The sequence below is a fragment of the Neopelma chrysocephalum genome, unplaced genomic scaffold (assembly GCF_003984885.1).
Source record: "Neopelma chrysocephalum unplaced genomic scaffold, ASM398488v2 Primary Assembly neopelma1_96431, whole genome shotgun sequence".
NCBI classification, from domain to species: Eukaryota; Metazoa; Chordata; class Aves; order Passeriformes; family Pipridae; genus Neopelma; species Neopelma chrysocephalum.
Window position 1 is genome coordinate 729,790 of NW_020925079.1, and position 16,067 is coordinate 745,856.

Sequence of the window (16,067 nt, forward strand, 5' to 3'; positions counted from 1 at the left end):
AGAGAGAAAGATCCTTCATATGGTCACATAAGGAAGCTTCCAGCAGAATTGAGAGCTGTTAGATTCTGGAGGTCTTGTGCCTTAACCACAAAACCTTCCTTCCTCCCTGAAGTCACCGGTCAGGATTAGAGAATCACACGTGGCAGCATTTCACGGATATTGTCTTCATGAAAGGCACAGCTGTCCTTCATTTCCACACAGTTCAAAAGAACCTTGGGGGCTGCATTCTGGGCATTGAAATTAGAAACTTTTGGACTTTCAGACCGCGGAGCATCTCCTATGGGACTGTAACACTGTTTTAAATATTTTTAAGATTTACATTTTTCTGACAGCCTAATTTTTTCCAGCACCTTCATTCCTGAGCACAGTGGTAGGCCAATCAGTCTCTGCTCGAGAACCAAAACTTTGTGACAATAGAAAAAAAGAAACAAACAAAACCTACTACTCACATGAATTAGCGAAGAAAAACAACCTCCATGCTTTCTAAATTATTGATTACATGGAACATCAAAACAAAAATGTGCATTAAAGAAAAACAGCAAGTCAGTGCTATGTGAAGTCTCTGTTCCATGCAGGCCAAAACTGAAGCACTGACTGTGCAGTGAAGAAAGTATCTGTGGTCCAAAAGCCACAGGTTTTTAGTGTCCTCGTTCCAGAAACACCTCCCCAGTTACTTCTGCAAGCTCAAAAGGTGGCTCAAGGAGCAAGAGAAACCACGGCTAGGAACAAGTTTTAATATGCTGATCTTACTGCAAGGATGACCATAACAGATCCCACAGTAAGCAGTGACAATTTCCAACAACACTGGGAAGATCCACAGACAAGCAGAACAAAAAAGCTTCCAGAGGCAGGTTACAGAGCAAGACCTTTCTCCTCAAACTTCTCTCTCATTCTTTCCTACTTCACTTCAAAGCACAGAGGGCCCATACCTTCCTCCAGAAACTTAATGGTGCACTGTCAGTTATAATGAAACAATAGGGTAGAAAAACAAAACCCCACGGAAATTGTGGCTACGTTTTTCATATCCTGAACACTGCCTTCTAAAAATAAAAGGCATGCAAGTGGTATTTCAACATATCTCAGTCCACTGTAGAGTACAAAGTTCACCAAGTCTGACTTTAATTCATGGGGTTTCTGCCCAAAGGGTTTGCGCCCATAATCTGCAATGTACCAAATTTCAGGCAGTTTCAAGCTAACAAGCTCAGTGAAAACTGTGACAGTCAAATCTTCTTCACAGCCTCATATATCTTGGCTTCCTACAAAGAACTGGGTGAAGGAAAAGGGAGAAGGGGCTTCATGCTGAAAGATAATTCAACAGCCAAGAGGAAAGCAGGGCAGTGTGTGTCTGATCTACAGACACGACAATTTATCACAGGGGATTTCACTTTCTACTGATGGAACATTCAAGGCTGAAAACAGCTATGTTATTTTCTTTAAATTCATTCCTTTGGCTAAGCCTGCATTCATTATAGCCAAGTATCAAGGCAACAGAGAAGCTGATGTTAAATTCTGACCCTTATTTCTCACCACAGAGACTGACCATAGGGTAACCCAATCATTTTTGTAAAAGCAACATTAAGGCATCACAGCAAGATGAAAAGCGAGACAGGATGAGGCATGAGAAGCTTTAGTTTCATTCTTTAGAGTCAGCAGGTTTCAGCTAGTACCCAAAGGAGACAAAAAAGAGAAGTGGGTTCCCAGCACAGCACAGTCAGAGGCACCTGTCTCCACAAGTTAACAGAAGGAGCAAAGCAAGGAAGAACGTCAAGTGAGCAAACAAGGCGTTTTCTTCCCCCTTTTTAAAGAGTTCATATTCACAGTTCCCCACTCAGGTAAAGCCACACTTCTACAGCAAGGGAAGGCCCAGCCTGACTGCACAGCTGGCTGTCAAGCTTGTGCAAAACTATCCCACAGTGCCCAGGCACAACTGAAGAACAAGGTCACGAGGCACCCTGGTCACACAGGCCTGCTTCACCCAGGGTATTGCTTGTTCACACTTCCAGCAACAGGAGTTTCTGCAAGCACATGAAGAGGTTGAAGCCGAGACCAAGAGCTGAAGCTCCAGCTCCAGCAGCTGAGAGCATTTACTGGTAGCACATACGACCACTTCAAAGTCTCTGGCTAGAAACCCGCCTTATCTTTCAGCAAACCCTCACATGGCAAGAGGACCACGGCAAGCAAACCAAATGCTGTCACACAGTTACCTTGTACACTGGAATTTCGTATTAACTTTCATTGTCTGAGAAGTATTCCTCGTGCATAGGTGAAGGGTGCACTTGAACACCTGGACTGATTGTCACACTCATTACCCAACACTGATTTGTAGACAGAAGGTGTCTGAAGCTACTTCCCATTAAAAAAAAAAAAAAGGCTTTCAAACAACTTCAACAGGAGAACCAAAAACTGAACAACTTGTAAATTGACGATCATCTGCAGCAAACTGACAACCATCCAGAGGACACAACCATCTCCTAATGGTGAACCATGTTAGTGCACTGTACCCTAGTGAGCCAATGACCCCGACTGACAATGAAAAAAGCAAACCTTTCAGATGGAACAGTTTCACCTGCCTTCATCATACTCCTAACCTTGGACAACACATCCAGAAAGCATGATAAAGTAACATCTCTTAAGTTGGTTTTTTTCTTTTTTAAGCAATTACTGTGTTTTAATTGCTCTTTTCTTCTAGGGCAGAGCCTTCCCCCTGCGTGGTGGGAACAGCTCTCAGAGCTGCCTGTGTACCTACTGATGCTGGCAAGAGCTAAAACTGTGTTCTGAAAAAGTTGGACAGCCATACCCTGATTTGCTGACAAGAAATCAAGCCGCTCAGCAGGCCTGTTGTGCAGGATTGACTAGTGGGAAAATACAAGCCTAATTTGCTCACAGTCAAAGTGCTGCTCTTTGTGCAGCCATGGCTTGCTCCGTTTTTACAGTAGGCTGCAGCTCTCTGCTCTGAGGCCATTAGATATCCAACAGTGCTGCCTCTGCAGACATGAGATAACACCAAAGTGAGCACCCCCTTAAATGAGCACCCCCTTAACCAGAGCCCATTGTCTTCATATATTTGCCATGCCAAATGGTGATCTGAGCAGAGAGGAGGCAGCCTGCCATCCATCTCCAGCAGCTGGGATCTCTCCCAAGAGAAAGGGAAACAGGCCCAGGTCTTATCTCTCATCTTGGGACTGCAAACATTGGGACCACCTCCATTCCTCTATAAGTCACTATTTCTGCTTAGAAGAGCTTTAAATCTAGTGGCCAGCACAATGACTCTGGCAAAAGCACAGCTCACAGCCTATACTAGTCACATACATGAGACAATCCTCAGTTAGCCTTCACTGGGGGTGCAGCGCCCATTTAAGCCAGCTGAGATCCTATCTCTTCCCTCCGTGGAAAGCCAGCAGCTAACACAAGGCTCATACCTCCCTTTGTGCAGTTATTTAAGTCCCAGAAGCCATCAGGCCCTCCTCCAGTATGACACACACGACAACAGAAAGACTCTGCATCAGAAAGCCAAGACACAAAGCACAGAAGCAAAAGCTGCAGGCTGGGCACCAGCAGCCCTGCCAGCAAACACAGCCTGCAGACCTCCTGCCTATGGAGGGGCACACCCAACCACCTCCCTAAGCCCCATGTAATGCCACAGAAGAGATATTCTCGTGGCTTTCCCTGCTGCAAGCCAAATTCTGTTATCAGCACAGACAACTGTGAAATACAGCTTGCCAATGAAAAAAAGCAGAAAAAAATTATGCAGGCTTCAAACAGTGCAAAAAATGAAACAGGCTTCAAGGAAACACCTTAAGTACATTCATTCTATCACTTCAGAAGCAAGTCCTGAGCAGAGCTCCAAATCATGTGGTGTTATAACTGGATGAAAATTCTCACGCTGATTTTCACAAAATAAGGATAAACTGCAAACTTCTCAGCCTCCGAACTGGCTTGTCAGTCACAGAGATGGCAGACCACAGATGTGACCAGATACAATACTTCATTATTTCAACAAAATTATTTCCAGGAGTGGTAAACAGAACACATTTAGGGATGGTACAGGCTGCAGAGAAGGTCCTCTGAAGGTCAAATCCAGCTCAAGGTAAGATGGATCCTGGTAAAGAGGCAGAAAGTAAGGCTTTGCTGTTAGGACTGGATTTTCATTGCACTAGGAGTATTATGCCTTAGATAATATGCAGCTTTTAGGTGTTTCAAAACATAAACTCAGACAGTAAAATACATTGGGGGGAAAAAAAATAAAAATCAACAGAAAGACTGAAAACCAAATGCCATGGTCACATCCACCCACATACTGCTACTCTAATGGCAAGCACTGGTGTGAGCACACAAGGAATGGCATTATGCCACTAAAAAAACATGCAGCTAAATAGAAGTTGAAAGAATAAGCTGTGACCAAGGAGGACCCTGTCCAGAACTCCTTGTACTTGAGCAAGTGACCTTAAATTTAGTGTAAATTCAAGTAACAGGAAAAAGCAGGGCTGGACATTTTAATTAAATGACCATTACTAACAGAAGTGTTTTTGAAAGCTGTTTATGTAAGCATGCATCTGGGAGACTGCTGGTTCAAATGTAAACAGAAGACATTTATATCAGAACCATTCTGAGTCCCCTAAACAAGCAGGCAGAACCAACCCAGCAGTATCTTCCTACTTGGAACTTATCACAGCACCAGCTGTACAGCTGGAAGAGCCTCCCCCATGAAACTGGCATGGTCATGGTGAACCTTAAGCAAAATGGCAGGCAGAGCTTCCCAGGACTGAAGCTCCCTGACTGTGCTGTACTTGTGTTTGCTTCTCCTTACACAGAAAGGCTGACAAGAAGTGAAAAAGCCACCTCTCCCTTGGGTGAGAAGACTCATCCTGCCAGATATCCCTTCCTCTCACTTGCCACAAATTTGGGCAACTTGACTCACACCTGACACTTCTAAAGTTTAACAAGATATCAAGCCTGCAGTGAGCAGATCATAGTGGTTCTTGCTTTTCCTATCTTCAGGAAGACCTGTCACTTCCAGATTAAGTGCCAAGTCCTAATGCTCCTCATCTAGCACACTAGAGTAGAAGCCACCTCCAGAACAAAGAGTCAAACCAATCCCAAAAATGCTAAAGATTAACAACAATAAGCAAATTATTATAGTGCAACTGGTTTAACCAGAACAACTGTTTATGTCCACTGAAAATATACCTACATCTAAATTATTTCAACCTCCCCTGATTGCTTCCTACATTTCAGTTTAGCTGGTCACTGCAAAGTTACCCTTATGGATAGTAATTTGGGGTTTGAGCCTCAAGTCCAACAGAAAGGAAAAACCCCTCAAGCTTTAGCACTAAAAGAAAAGATTATGGTTTCTCTGCCTAGTTTAAGGCAACCTTTACAACCACTCAAACCCTTCACTACTACAAAACAGTCTGTTGAGCAACGGCACTTCAAAACAGTTGAAGAACTTTTTCAGTCTTTGGGAAAGACTGAAAAACAGATGCTTAATAGATAAGGATTGCCCAAATTCACATAATGGCTTGGCTGGAGATCGTGTCTCTTATATCCTCAGTGCGATGCTACATTGCTGTTCACATCAGGATGCTCCCAACAGACCCTGCCTCGGTAGTCTCAGGAGCTCACTCTTCAGGTTGGTTTTCTTCTGCACTGTCAATATACCAACCATTCCTTCCCTTCAGTACTGACATAACTTGCAGCAAGCTGAAAATACACGTTGGATTATCTGCACCACTGTGTCTCACACAGAGGACTGGAACATTACTACTAGACACAGAGAAGAGCAGTGCCTCCTGGTACTTTAGGAACCTGATTCTGTGTACCAGAGTCAAAAACCAGCACAATTACCTGAAGAAAACTGAGTGTGTACTGCTGGAGAGGTCTCCTGCATTATTTCTATGGATACACTGGTAAAATTCTTTGCACCTTCTTAAGGTAGAAGCAGAGATAACATGAAAAAGAAGGAGAGAGACCAAGCATGCAAAGACACTTGTGGTCTTGAAGGGCTATTTCATTGTCTTGATTTGTGTTCTCTGGCTTTACAGCACACTTTTCTCCACCTGCTAGGCAGTGGGCATGTGAACAGAGCAGGGTAATAATACAGGCTGCTGACCATGTTGTCACACAGCTGTGCCTTTGCTATAACAAAAGTTGCTGGGACAAAGAACTTTGATGTCCCCATCTAGTTTTAAGTGGCAAAGCACTTTTTTTCCCCTACTGTTCTGAAATAGCACTTTTGGTGGGTAGGGAGCAGCTGCTGCTTTCCTAAGGAGCTGGCTGGCACAAGTCAGAACAAGCACTCAGACTTCAGATATTGCTATCTTTGCAGTAAGCTTTGTCCCATCAGCAAATCTCCTTCTGGCACATGTGTATGCTCAGTCAGCCTCAGATAGGGTCCAGTTATGTTTCAGCCGCACTTATTAAAATAGATTGAGAAGTACAAGGAAAGGACCTCCTGAGAGGTCACACAAACCTTCTGACAGTGTCTAGCAAAAATACATGTAAATACTAACTCAGATAATATTTGCCTCTAAAAAGACACATTCAGAAGAACAGAAAGGTTCAGGGAGGGGAAGACACCCACCACAAAACATCAAAACTCACAGCAAAAGGTCCTATTTAAAATTCCTTAAAAGAGTCTTTTATTGCACCATCCTTAAAACTAAAGCTAAATTAGAAAGGGAAGGAAACTCTGGCTGTTTCCAGAGGATGTGTGTCACAGCACAGCCTGAATCTCCTCCACATATAGCATATAAGAATCCTGCCAGATCAGCATAAAAAAAAAAAAAAGCTAGGGCAAGATCTTCAGCTAACAGATGAGCTACATTCCACTAAATTTTCAGAGCTACACCATTTTTTCATCAGCTGAGGATTTGACGCCACACAGGCCTAAGCAATATGCAGTTTTTACAAACTCAGTTAATTATTAACACTTAGTAAATACATAAGGATGTGCACTTTTTAATTCTGCAGCTGTTGCAAATAATTTCAAAGGATTTTTCCACATTTTTGGAAACAAAACATATGCAAAGTATAAGCATAAAAACTGTAAAGTGAACTAAAAATGTATCTCAAACAAGACCCAACCAATACTCAATACAACACAGCAGAACAAAAAAAACCCTAGGGTTGGAAGTGAAGAATATTGGAGTTTGTTGAAGCTGCAAAAAAATTCAGCAACAGGTGGTAGAATAAGCCAGGATCCTGGTATTAACACTTGCTCATCTAATGACCAAAAATATTTAAATAGAACAGCATCTGTTTCCCACGAAAAAGGCTGCCCACAAAAATTGAACTGACATGGGTTTTCAAAAAAATTCAGTGAAGCAGTGCTCTATCCTCTTGCCTGTCTAAAAATAAATTTGATTCAGCATCAACATTTCAAAGCCATCACCTTTTATTACATCCTGACTGCACTGAAAACTGCCACATCCCACTGTGATTCAGAATTCCTTAGAAGCTGTTTATTTACTTAGATCACAGGAATGCTGTAAAAATTAGGTAATAAGAGTTCGTACTGCATGCTCAAGATAAAATGTATTATTACTAGAGATGGCTCCAAAGCTGAATATTAACTTGAAAGATATGGGAGGTCAGACCCAGATTACACACTCTGGCCTCAGTACCAATCAGACACAGAAGTGGACAGGGCTTTTTCCAAATGGGGCAATTTCATAATCACCACTCTCATGAGAGCTCAGGCCCATGTAAATCCCCCGAGAAAGCTGAACTTTTCACCAGATAACAGTGTTACAAATTTCCTAGGGGACTACGAACACCAAGCTCAATGTGAAAAGTCTCTACCCTGCTGTCTCCACCAACTTCAGACTGTAGCTTAAATAAACCAATTGCAATTTTCCACAAATCAGGCAATTTATTGAGAATTCTGAGATTAGAAGTTAATGAGAACAAATCTAGAAATTTTGTCAGAGTGGAAAACATAGAAAAAACTGCAAATTGAAGTTAATCCATCTTAAGTTTCAGCAACATAATCCTGGTATTAGCAAACTGTACCAAAAAGGCTGCATACAAAAAGAGGGAGATAATAGCAAAATGTGAAAGGTGTAATTGTTCACTTAACACTCTCCATTTTATTTGCTGGTTTAAAATAAAAGTCAGTGTTAAGACTAAAAAGTCAGCTAAAGACTAAAGAAAGCACCCAGAACTTTTTAATACTGTCCTGCTTCTGCAGCACATACTAATATTAATTACTGACAAGTACAGTAAGCAATTCTTGCTTTCTTTATCGTTGTGTCTTTATCTAAGGCAAATTAACGGCAAGATAAAGATGGTGCCTTTAAAGTAGGGCAATTGGGTTTCTGTTGGAATAGCTCTGTTGCTAATTGTAGTTACAGGCACTGTTAACTTCCTTACATGCAGTCAAGCTATTAGCTGGCACCATCAGGTTAGCCAGTCCTAAAGTAACCTACTGTCAGCGCAAGCTTATGCTGACAAACTTGCTATTCCACTTGTGTGTTTTTAACAGGGTTCACACAATATTCTGTGATAGGATTCTCAGAAATGTTTTTCTCAAGCTCGTGTCACCTAGTAAAGTGCAAACACTACAGCAAGGCCAGATTTAACATAACACTACATGGCTTTTTTTAATTTCCTACTCAAAGAGATTGCAGTCTTGCCCTTTCACATCCATAGACACCAACCTAGAATCCAAGCTGGCATAATTCTAAACTTCTCACTTCAGAAGTGTCTCAGCAGCAAGGATGTTAGGACCAAAAGCAAGCACCAAACCCAGTTCTACAGAATCAGAAGATGGCAATACACATTATCACACATTTATCCATCTCAACCTCTAAGTTAAGTCATGTAGTAAAAACTGTTCATGAACAGTCCCATGTGAAACAAGTATGATTCTCCTGGGAACAGATTTAATGCTACAGCAGACCTTTGTACCTTAATCTCTACCAAGATCATTTTATTAGTTAAATCTCGTCTTTGACCTCAGAACATTAAGGAAAGCAGAAGTAGGCTCTGTTGAAAATGGTGACAGCATATGCAGTCATATTATAGTTATACTATGATATTTTCTGAATTATGCCAATATCATGCCACCTGATTAATAAAAGCTACATACCCAACTGCCCAACAAAAAACCTGGGACTAACACTGACGTTGGAAGTCTCTTCTACCTTTGACTTGATTATCTCTTGGCTGTCAGCCTCCCAGTTTCAGTTTAGAACAAAATCAAAAGAAAAAGAACAGACCCATTGGATTCACACAGACTTTGTCCACTACCTGTACTAAGAAACAAAGTGTCCTTCCTACCTTGACCCTGTGAGTCAGGATCTCTCTACTGATACCACAGGGCAGCATTTTTGGGCAATGTTTTTACCCCCCCCCCGGCCAAAAGGAAAGGAAAGGATGTGTATGCCACTGTGGAGCACAGTATCAGAGAACACAGCTGTGTATTTATGTACAACAACAGGAATGCCACCCTGCCACAGCTGGTGTTTGCAGGTGCTTCCAGGGGTGAAGGCCACCTGAACATATGATTTGCTAGTCCTCATTCTAGCCTGGGTGGTTTTTGCTAGGATTCTTCCCAAGGGAAGCCAAGGAGGAAACCAGTTCAATTAGGGAGGTGTAGGCAGGTATAAGACTCAATCTAAATGTTTAGCTTGAGGGTGTGGGGTCAATTTTGTTAGGGACACGACACTGAAGAGGGAGTTAGCCATCACCTTAATATCACCCAGTAGACAATGTACAACATCCTGTTTCCCTGAACACCCTGTAATCATACAGCAGGACACAGCCACCAGAAAGCCTCCTCCAAGGCTGCTCTTTAGCCCAAGCCCTCCATCATTCTTTACCTGTTAAATGAAAGAAGCACTAATAGCACTGACCAGACAGGCTGCAAACTCCTTCAGTCTCAGCATCGGTCTGTGCAGCAAGGTGCAACATAAGCAGAGAAAGCCACCCAGTTATGTTTCTCCTCTGCCATGAGCAATACTAATCCAGCAAACAACTTGAGACAGGCAGGGCACGTGTGGAACAATAATCTGAGATCTGATGCAATTTCTTAGGCGATGTTTGTTTCCTTCTGCCTATTTCATTGCTTCATTTTTGTTTGGTTGGGTTGCTTTCAAGAAAAACAGAAACATTTCCCTTGGGATCACTGAAAACCGAGAGCAATGAAGTAAATACCAGCCAGACTGGCTTATATGTGCAACTGTTAGCAACAACCAAAGAAGGTGGCTTTAATTATATCTGTTGATTTATTACCCTGTGGCACTGCAGAACAAAGTATTTGGGAGCCCTGTAGAGGGAACGAAGAAATAAAGAAAGTGTGCCTCGGAATCAACAGCAAGCTGTATCTCCACCTTTCAAAACAGAACAAAAGCTTATTTCTTGCAAACAATTTATCCGCTAAAGTGGTACTGAGGCCAGATGCAAATGCAGTGCCTGCAAGCAGTGATCCAAACCTACTGCAGCTGGCAATCCCGGTAGCCATGCCGTGCTCTTAGAAGCGCCGTCACTAAGGTCTTTGACTCTCTGTTCTGATTTGCACTCTGCCCTTATCATGAGTGTGGAAGACCTTGGTTGATATTGCTGGACAGAGATGTAACAAGTGCTGGGACGGAGAGGGCACCTGGCACCTGCCTGCAAAATTGATTATGTTAAGGTATGTGTGTGCCTGCACGTAGATTTCACCGCTCGGGTCTTGCTGAAAGCGGCCATTTAACTGTGCTGAACTCCTTCACACCACCGGTTAGTACTTCATCCTGGCCACAAAAGGTGCTACATTAAGCAACAGTGGATTGTTCCTTACTGATAACACCTTCCCCTCTCTCCATGAGAGAGCTCTTCCCTGCTGCTCCCCCTCAAACTCCTGCACAAACAGCCCTGTTATGAAGGATTACCTCGCACCTCATCGAGAAGTGCCTGAGACACAAAGCATGTTGGCATGGGAACAAAAACCTTAGTGACCTACCTTGTCTTTAATGAAGACAAAACACTCACTTGCACATACTTGTGCAAGCAACCTGCCACATTAAATAAATCTCCCTTCCCCAGGGCTCAGTGCATGCCTAATTTCAGATCAGACGACTCCAAGAGTCACACCTTGAACATTAGTTTGTGAAGGCTGTTTGAAAGAAGCTTCAGGTGAAAGGACTTTGGCAAATGCTCTCTGAACCGATTCAGACATCAGAAGCCAAACACAGACACACGTGTTCTGTATGACTAGTGTTAGAAAAAATATGTATACCACAGCTCCAGTTTATATACCAGCAACAGAAGATCACCTCCTGGAAACCTGTTTCAAAATCATCAGGCTCTAGTGAGAGCAGTGTGTGAGGGGACGAGGGAGCTGCAGAGACTCCAATAGAGCCCAGATCACAAAGCAGGGAGAACACAGTCCCTTCTATAGGGGAAGCTGCAAAGCTGCACCCCTGAGCACCACCGACTGACACAGCTTCAGGTCCAGGCCAGAGCTACAACACAGAGGGTATCACAATGTTTTCAATTAGGCTCATCAGGTAATTAGCCCTCCTGCTAATTGGGGAAACAACTGTATAAAGACGGTACTTTGAGGTTTGGGGGTGTTCTTACAGCTGACATCCACTCCAGCTGTCTTCTTAGGTTCCCAGAGTCACTAGAGCAAATGCCTCAGAGTGGAGAGGATTTGCATCTCTCACACCACACTGTCAACAGCAACTGAAGGGCTGACCTTCCTTGCACATGAATCTAAGCACTACTAAGTATAAATACATAAATACTTTTAAGATTAGAGGATGCTGTTACATGCATTCTGTCAGAGAACAAATCACACAATAGGAAAGGGCAGCAGGGACCCCCAAGTTGGAGGCTTCGTAGATGACCGTAAGAAGGACAAACAGGCTTTGTTGTCCATAAGCCTTACCAACAATGGGCATTCTGTCATTCTAATGACACAGCGGTTTGATTTTCTGATTACACATTTGAAATATTTTATTATAGAATTATGATCTGTGATGACTGGGTCTGAGTCTTGTTTTTGCAATTTAGTCAGCTAACCTTTACAGTACAGAGAAACATGAGCCTTCTGACTTTCAACTTGTACAATACTCTGTGTGCAAAACGTTTCTCAGAATCACTACCCCCCTCAAACCCTACCAGCAAGGAGATCTTCAGCTTATGGCTTTGCTAGTTTCCCTCTAAATGTGCATGTCTGATATTCACTGTATGTTTCAATACAAAAAAACAGTATCTACTCTTTTTGGAAGGGTTACCTGCAGATGCTGCTACAAGCACAAAGTGTAAAATCCACTAACAGCAGTATCTGTCATTCTGATGGAGAGAGCTTGTTCCCACCAGACAACCAAATCAAACCAAGTGTTTGACGACATCCATGAAAACAGTATCAAACTTCCCCTCAGCAAATAGCCACCTTAGCTCATTTTGGCTGTGTTCATTATGTATCCATCTCCACACAAAGGGTTCACTCTGCAGGCTCTCCCCCCTAAAGCTGATTTAGATTTCAGTAAAAGCATGAGGATGCCACTCGCCAGTCCCCCGAGGAAAAAGAGAGAAGGCCTGGTGACATGGTATACATTCAACACGTACCTGCTAACCACTAATAATACAGATTATTTCAAAGTGACCTGCAAGGTACTGAGCAACACAGGAAAGGATGTAAAAACACCATCTTCTTACTTTAAGTGTGCTCAGCACACATCAGACTATATGGAACTATTCACATTACATCAAGTCAAGTATTTTTCTTCCTGCAGCCTGCCTGAGACATGCTCAAATGAAAAGAGCTAGGAAGAACAAGAGGCATAAAACCAAGGACAATTTTCACACAAAGCACTAAAATAATAACCACATTCAAAGAGCTCCATATGCCTGGATAAATGCTGTAGAGGAAGACAGTTAATGGTTGTTCTCCCTGCTGTATTTTCCTGCTGTATTTCCTTCTAAACCATTACTTTCCATCACTTCCACGAGACTCGTGCAGCACTCACACAGCAGCCAATATAAATAACCTTTCAGAAAAAAAAATCCCAAAAAACTTTTACAAATTGACATATCAGAGACTCCTGGCAACAACAAGCAACCTTTCCCAAGACTGGGTAGAGCTCTTTCATGTCCCAGGTCTGGTGCAAGCTTCCCATGTGATCTCATACTGGTCATTCATTCATCTGCACAGTACAGGAAGGAACACCAGATCTTATCACACAACATAAAAATGGGAGGATTCTAATTTTTCATGGTAAACAGGGCTGTGCAAAACAAAAAAATTTTCTTCTGTACTTTGCCATTCAAAATTCTGCCAGACAATAAAAGAGAATGAACCATACTACATCAAACAGTCATACAGAAACAAAAACCCCTCCAACACAAAATACAAGAAGGGAAATGGATACTTCATTGTCAGACAATAACCAGCTTTAAGTTTGTAAACTGGAGGCCAACATCATCTGTGTTCTTCCAGCACACTTCCCCCTGGAGCTCAGGGGTTAGGACACCAAACTGCAGCTACATTGTGTGCATTGCTTGACAAAATATCAACATAACTTTCCAAAAAGAAACACTACTTGTTCTCCTTGAGAAAGCCAGCATTTTGACTAACTTCAGTGCATTGAAGATTTTAATTTCACATCCAGAACAGCTGCTGTTCTTGGCATTGCACACCATCCCTTTTCACTTCCACCAAATAAGCTAAGGAGCATACAAAGCTCTGATGCAGGAGAAGCTTAAGGTACTTCTACAGGATTGGAAAGGGTTTGATGATGAGCTGTAAGTTATAACCACACACATTCCCATTACGGTATCTTTCTGAAATTTACACACATGCAGAATTAACCAGACCAAGAAATGCCAGATGTAGGTGGTTCTTTTTTGCCATTCTGTTACCTAAGCCAGAGGAGTTTCCCAACTTGCGTAGTTTTCCCAGGACCTTCTGGACATCCTTTATACTTGTGTCCTGTTGGCTGTACAGCAGTAACCTCTTGGCATCTGAGAACAGGCGGGAGACACTGGGGATGGGAAAACAGAAAAACGCAGCAGTCATCAGCTCTGTGAGCCAGCATCCACAGACACAGTTTTACATACCAATTCCAAACTTCAGTCTTTTTCAGCTATGCCACTCCAGCACAAAAAACCCTGTCTCCACTGGGACAATCCAAGGAGCCTAATAAAAGATGTCTGCTAAAGCAAGGACAAACTAAGTTACATTGGGAACATCCTTGCATTTTAAAGCATTTTAAGACTGAGACAGAGAGGGACTCCTGCTGCCTGCAAACTACTTCTCCTCAGAAGCACAATAATTTATGTCTTTGCTCCTTTCAAATGTTTCTCCAGGTTGCAGACACATTATACTCTGCATCAAGCCTAACTCACCTGACAGTATTAATGTAGCAAGTAAGACAAGGTATAGGGAAGCTGGCCATAAACTCTGTTTCACATTAGCCAGTAATAAATGACAAATGCCAGGGAGTATCCCCCAGACCTGTTCTTCAACTGCCTCTTACTCTGCATTGTTCAGAGGTTCATTAACCAGGGAAAGAGATGCTCTGAAAAAAAGAGCATCTTAAAAAGCCATACCTTTTTATGGGCCAAATTCTGAGTCCAGATAAGCAAATAGACTCAGTTCTCACCAAGGTAGAGCTTTTCATTCACCAAGAGCTTCAACTGCTTGGACTTGAAGATACTGCACACCTACCAGCTGTCTGCTAGTCCCTGTAAACTTGGTAGCTGAAGAATATGGTACTTCAGTGGTGGTAGAAACTGTAAACCCCTTGATATTGTATGGTTTTACAACTAGTTGGTGACTTCCAAATATCCCTTTTCATTATGTTCCCCCCAAGAACAGAGTTGAGGCAAAAGCAGAGAGACTCACATGGAGGCATTGAAGTTTCCAACAATACCAGGGGATTCCCCAGGAGTTGGGTAGCGGAAACAAGGGTTGTTGGCATTGCAGATGATCCCCTGTATCCATGGCAAGGTGCCTGCTGAAGGCATAGCTTTATTTGGAAAATGACCTAGAACAGAAGCAGGGGAGTTAGGAAACAAACACATGACACAAGGCTCTACTACACACCATTGTATCTGAAGGGCAGTGTTAACTCTGTGCTGGTTATTGCCCCAAAGTGCTCATGAGAGAGCAGAGCAGCCAACACTAAGAAGGGCTGAGCTCATGTTAGGTTCTCCACACTTCTCTAGCCTCCTCAGCTGAAAAACAAAACCTTGTTAAACCTGTAGGAGAAGCTCTTTGCTGCTCTCAGCTGTGCATCATTGTTTTTGGCCGTGCTGACGGGAATAAAGTACTTCTTGCTGATTAATGCCTAACAACAGGCAACTTCAAAGATTGGCAGTGGTGAGCTCATGCACACATTCATGCTTCCAAACCAGCCATGCTGCTCTGGATTTACAGCCTTAACTAACATGAGGATTTGGTTTGAGGCCACAGGGACAGCCCCAGCCAGGGTCTAGGTTCTGAAGATCCACAGTATTTCTACTCAGTACTTTTGGTTTTCAAAATCTGCTCACTCCAATTACACACACAGTAAAGACCAAACAAAGGGTGGGTGCCTACACTGTTTCCCTGAGATAAGTATGTCCCATATTGGCTTGACTTCCAAAAAGTCTTAAAACTTTTAGAGTCTCTAAAACATTTAGCCACCTGCCTGCCATATTTCAAATCTTTTTGCTCAAGTCTGAATCTTTCTACTGCAGAACTACTGAAGTCATAGGCCAGAGTTTACAGCCTGTTTAAGCACAAAGCAGGAACATCCTACTCACGGCAGGTCTCCACCAGTACGTGGCCCAGGTACCTGCGAGTCACTCACCCGCCAGTGAAGGGGAAGAAAGGCTTCCCTTATATGATCCTGCACCTTAGATGAGCTGTCTAGCTACTTTCTGCCATGAGCTCCCTTCCTCACCCCCACACTAGGGAGGGAAGCCTGGAGGAAGGTTATCCCCTTCCTCAGTATCTCAGAGCTCAAGACTTTGATGATGAGATGCACATTCTCCTCTCTGGTGCCCATCCCGTCCTCCCAGCGTGCCTCGATCACTCAGGGGGCTGGTTCCCTACCTCCACAGCCTCAATTGAGGTACCAAAGCCCCAGGAGGAA

The 16,067-nt window shown here is 43.0% G+C and overlaps 1 protein-coding gene across 3 annotated transcripts in view; it reads right to left on the bottom strand.

Moving 5' to 3' along the window:
* Nucleotides 1-16,067, bottom strand: part of ABCA1 (ATP binding cassette subfamily A member 1) — a 90,384-nt gene that overhangs the window by 50,217 nt on the left and 24,100 nt on the right. For all 3 annotated transcript variants that reach the window (XM_027708621.1, XM_027708619.1, XM_027708620.1), the window contains exons 4-5: nt 14,834-14,975; nt 13,849-13,970 (exon numbers count right to left, since the gene is read on the bottom strand). In XM_027708621.1, the coding sequence (XP_027564422.1) occupies nt 13,849-13,970; nt 14,834-14,975 (264 nt within the window). The remainder of the gene's footprint in view (nt 1-13,848; nt 13,971-14,833; nt 14,976-16,067) is intronic.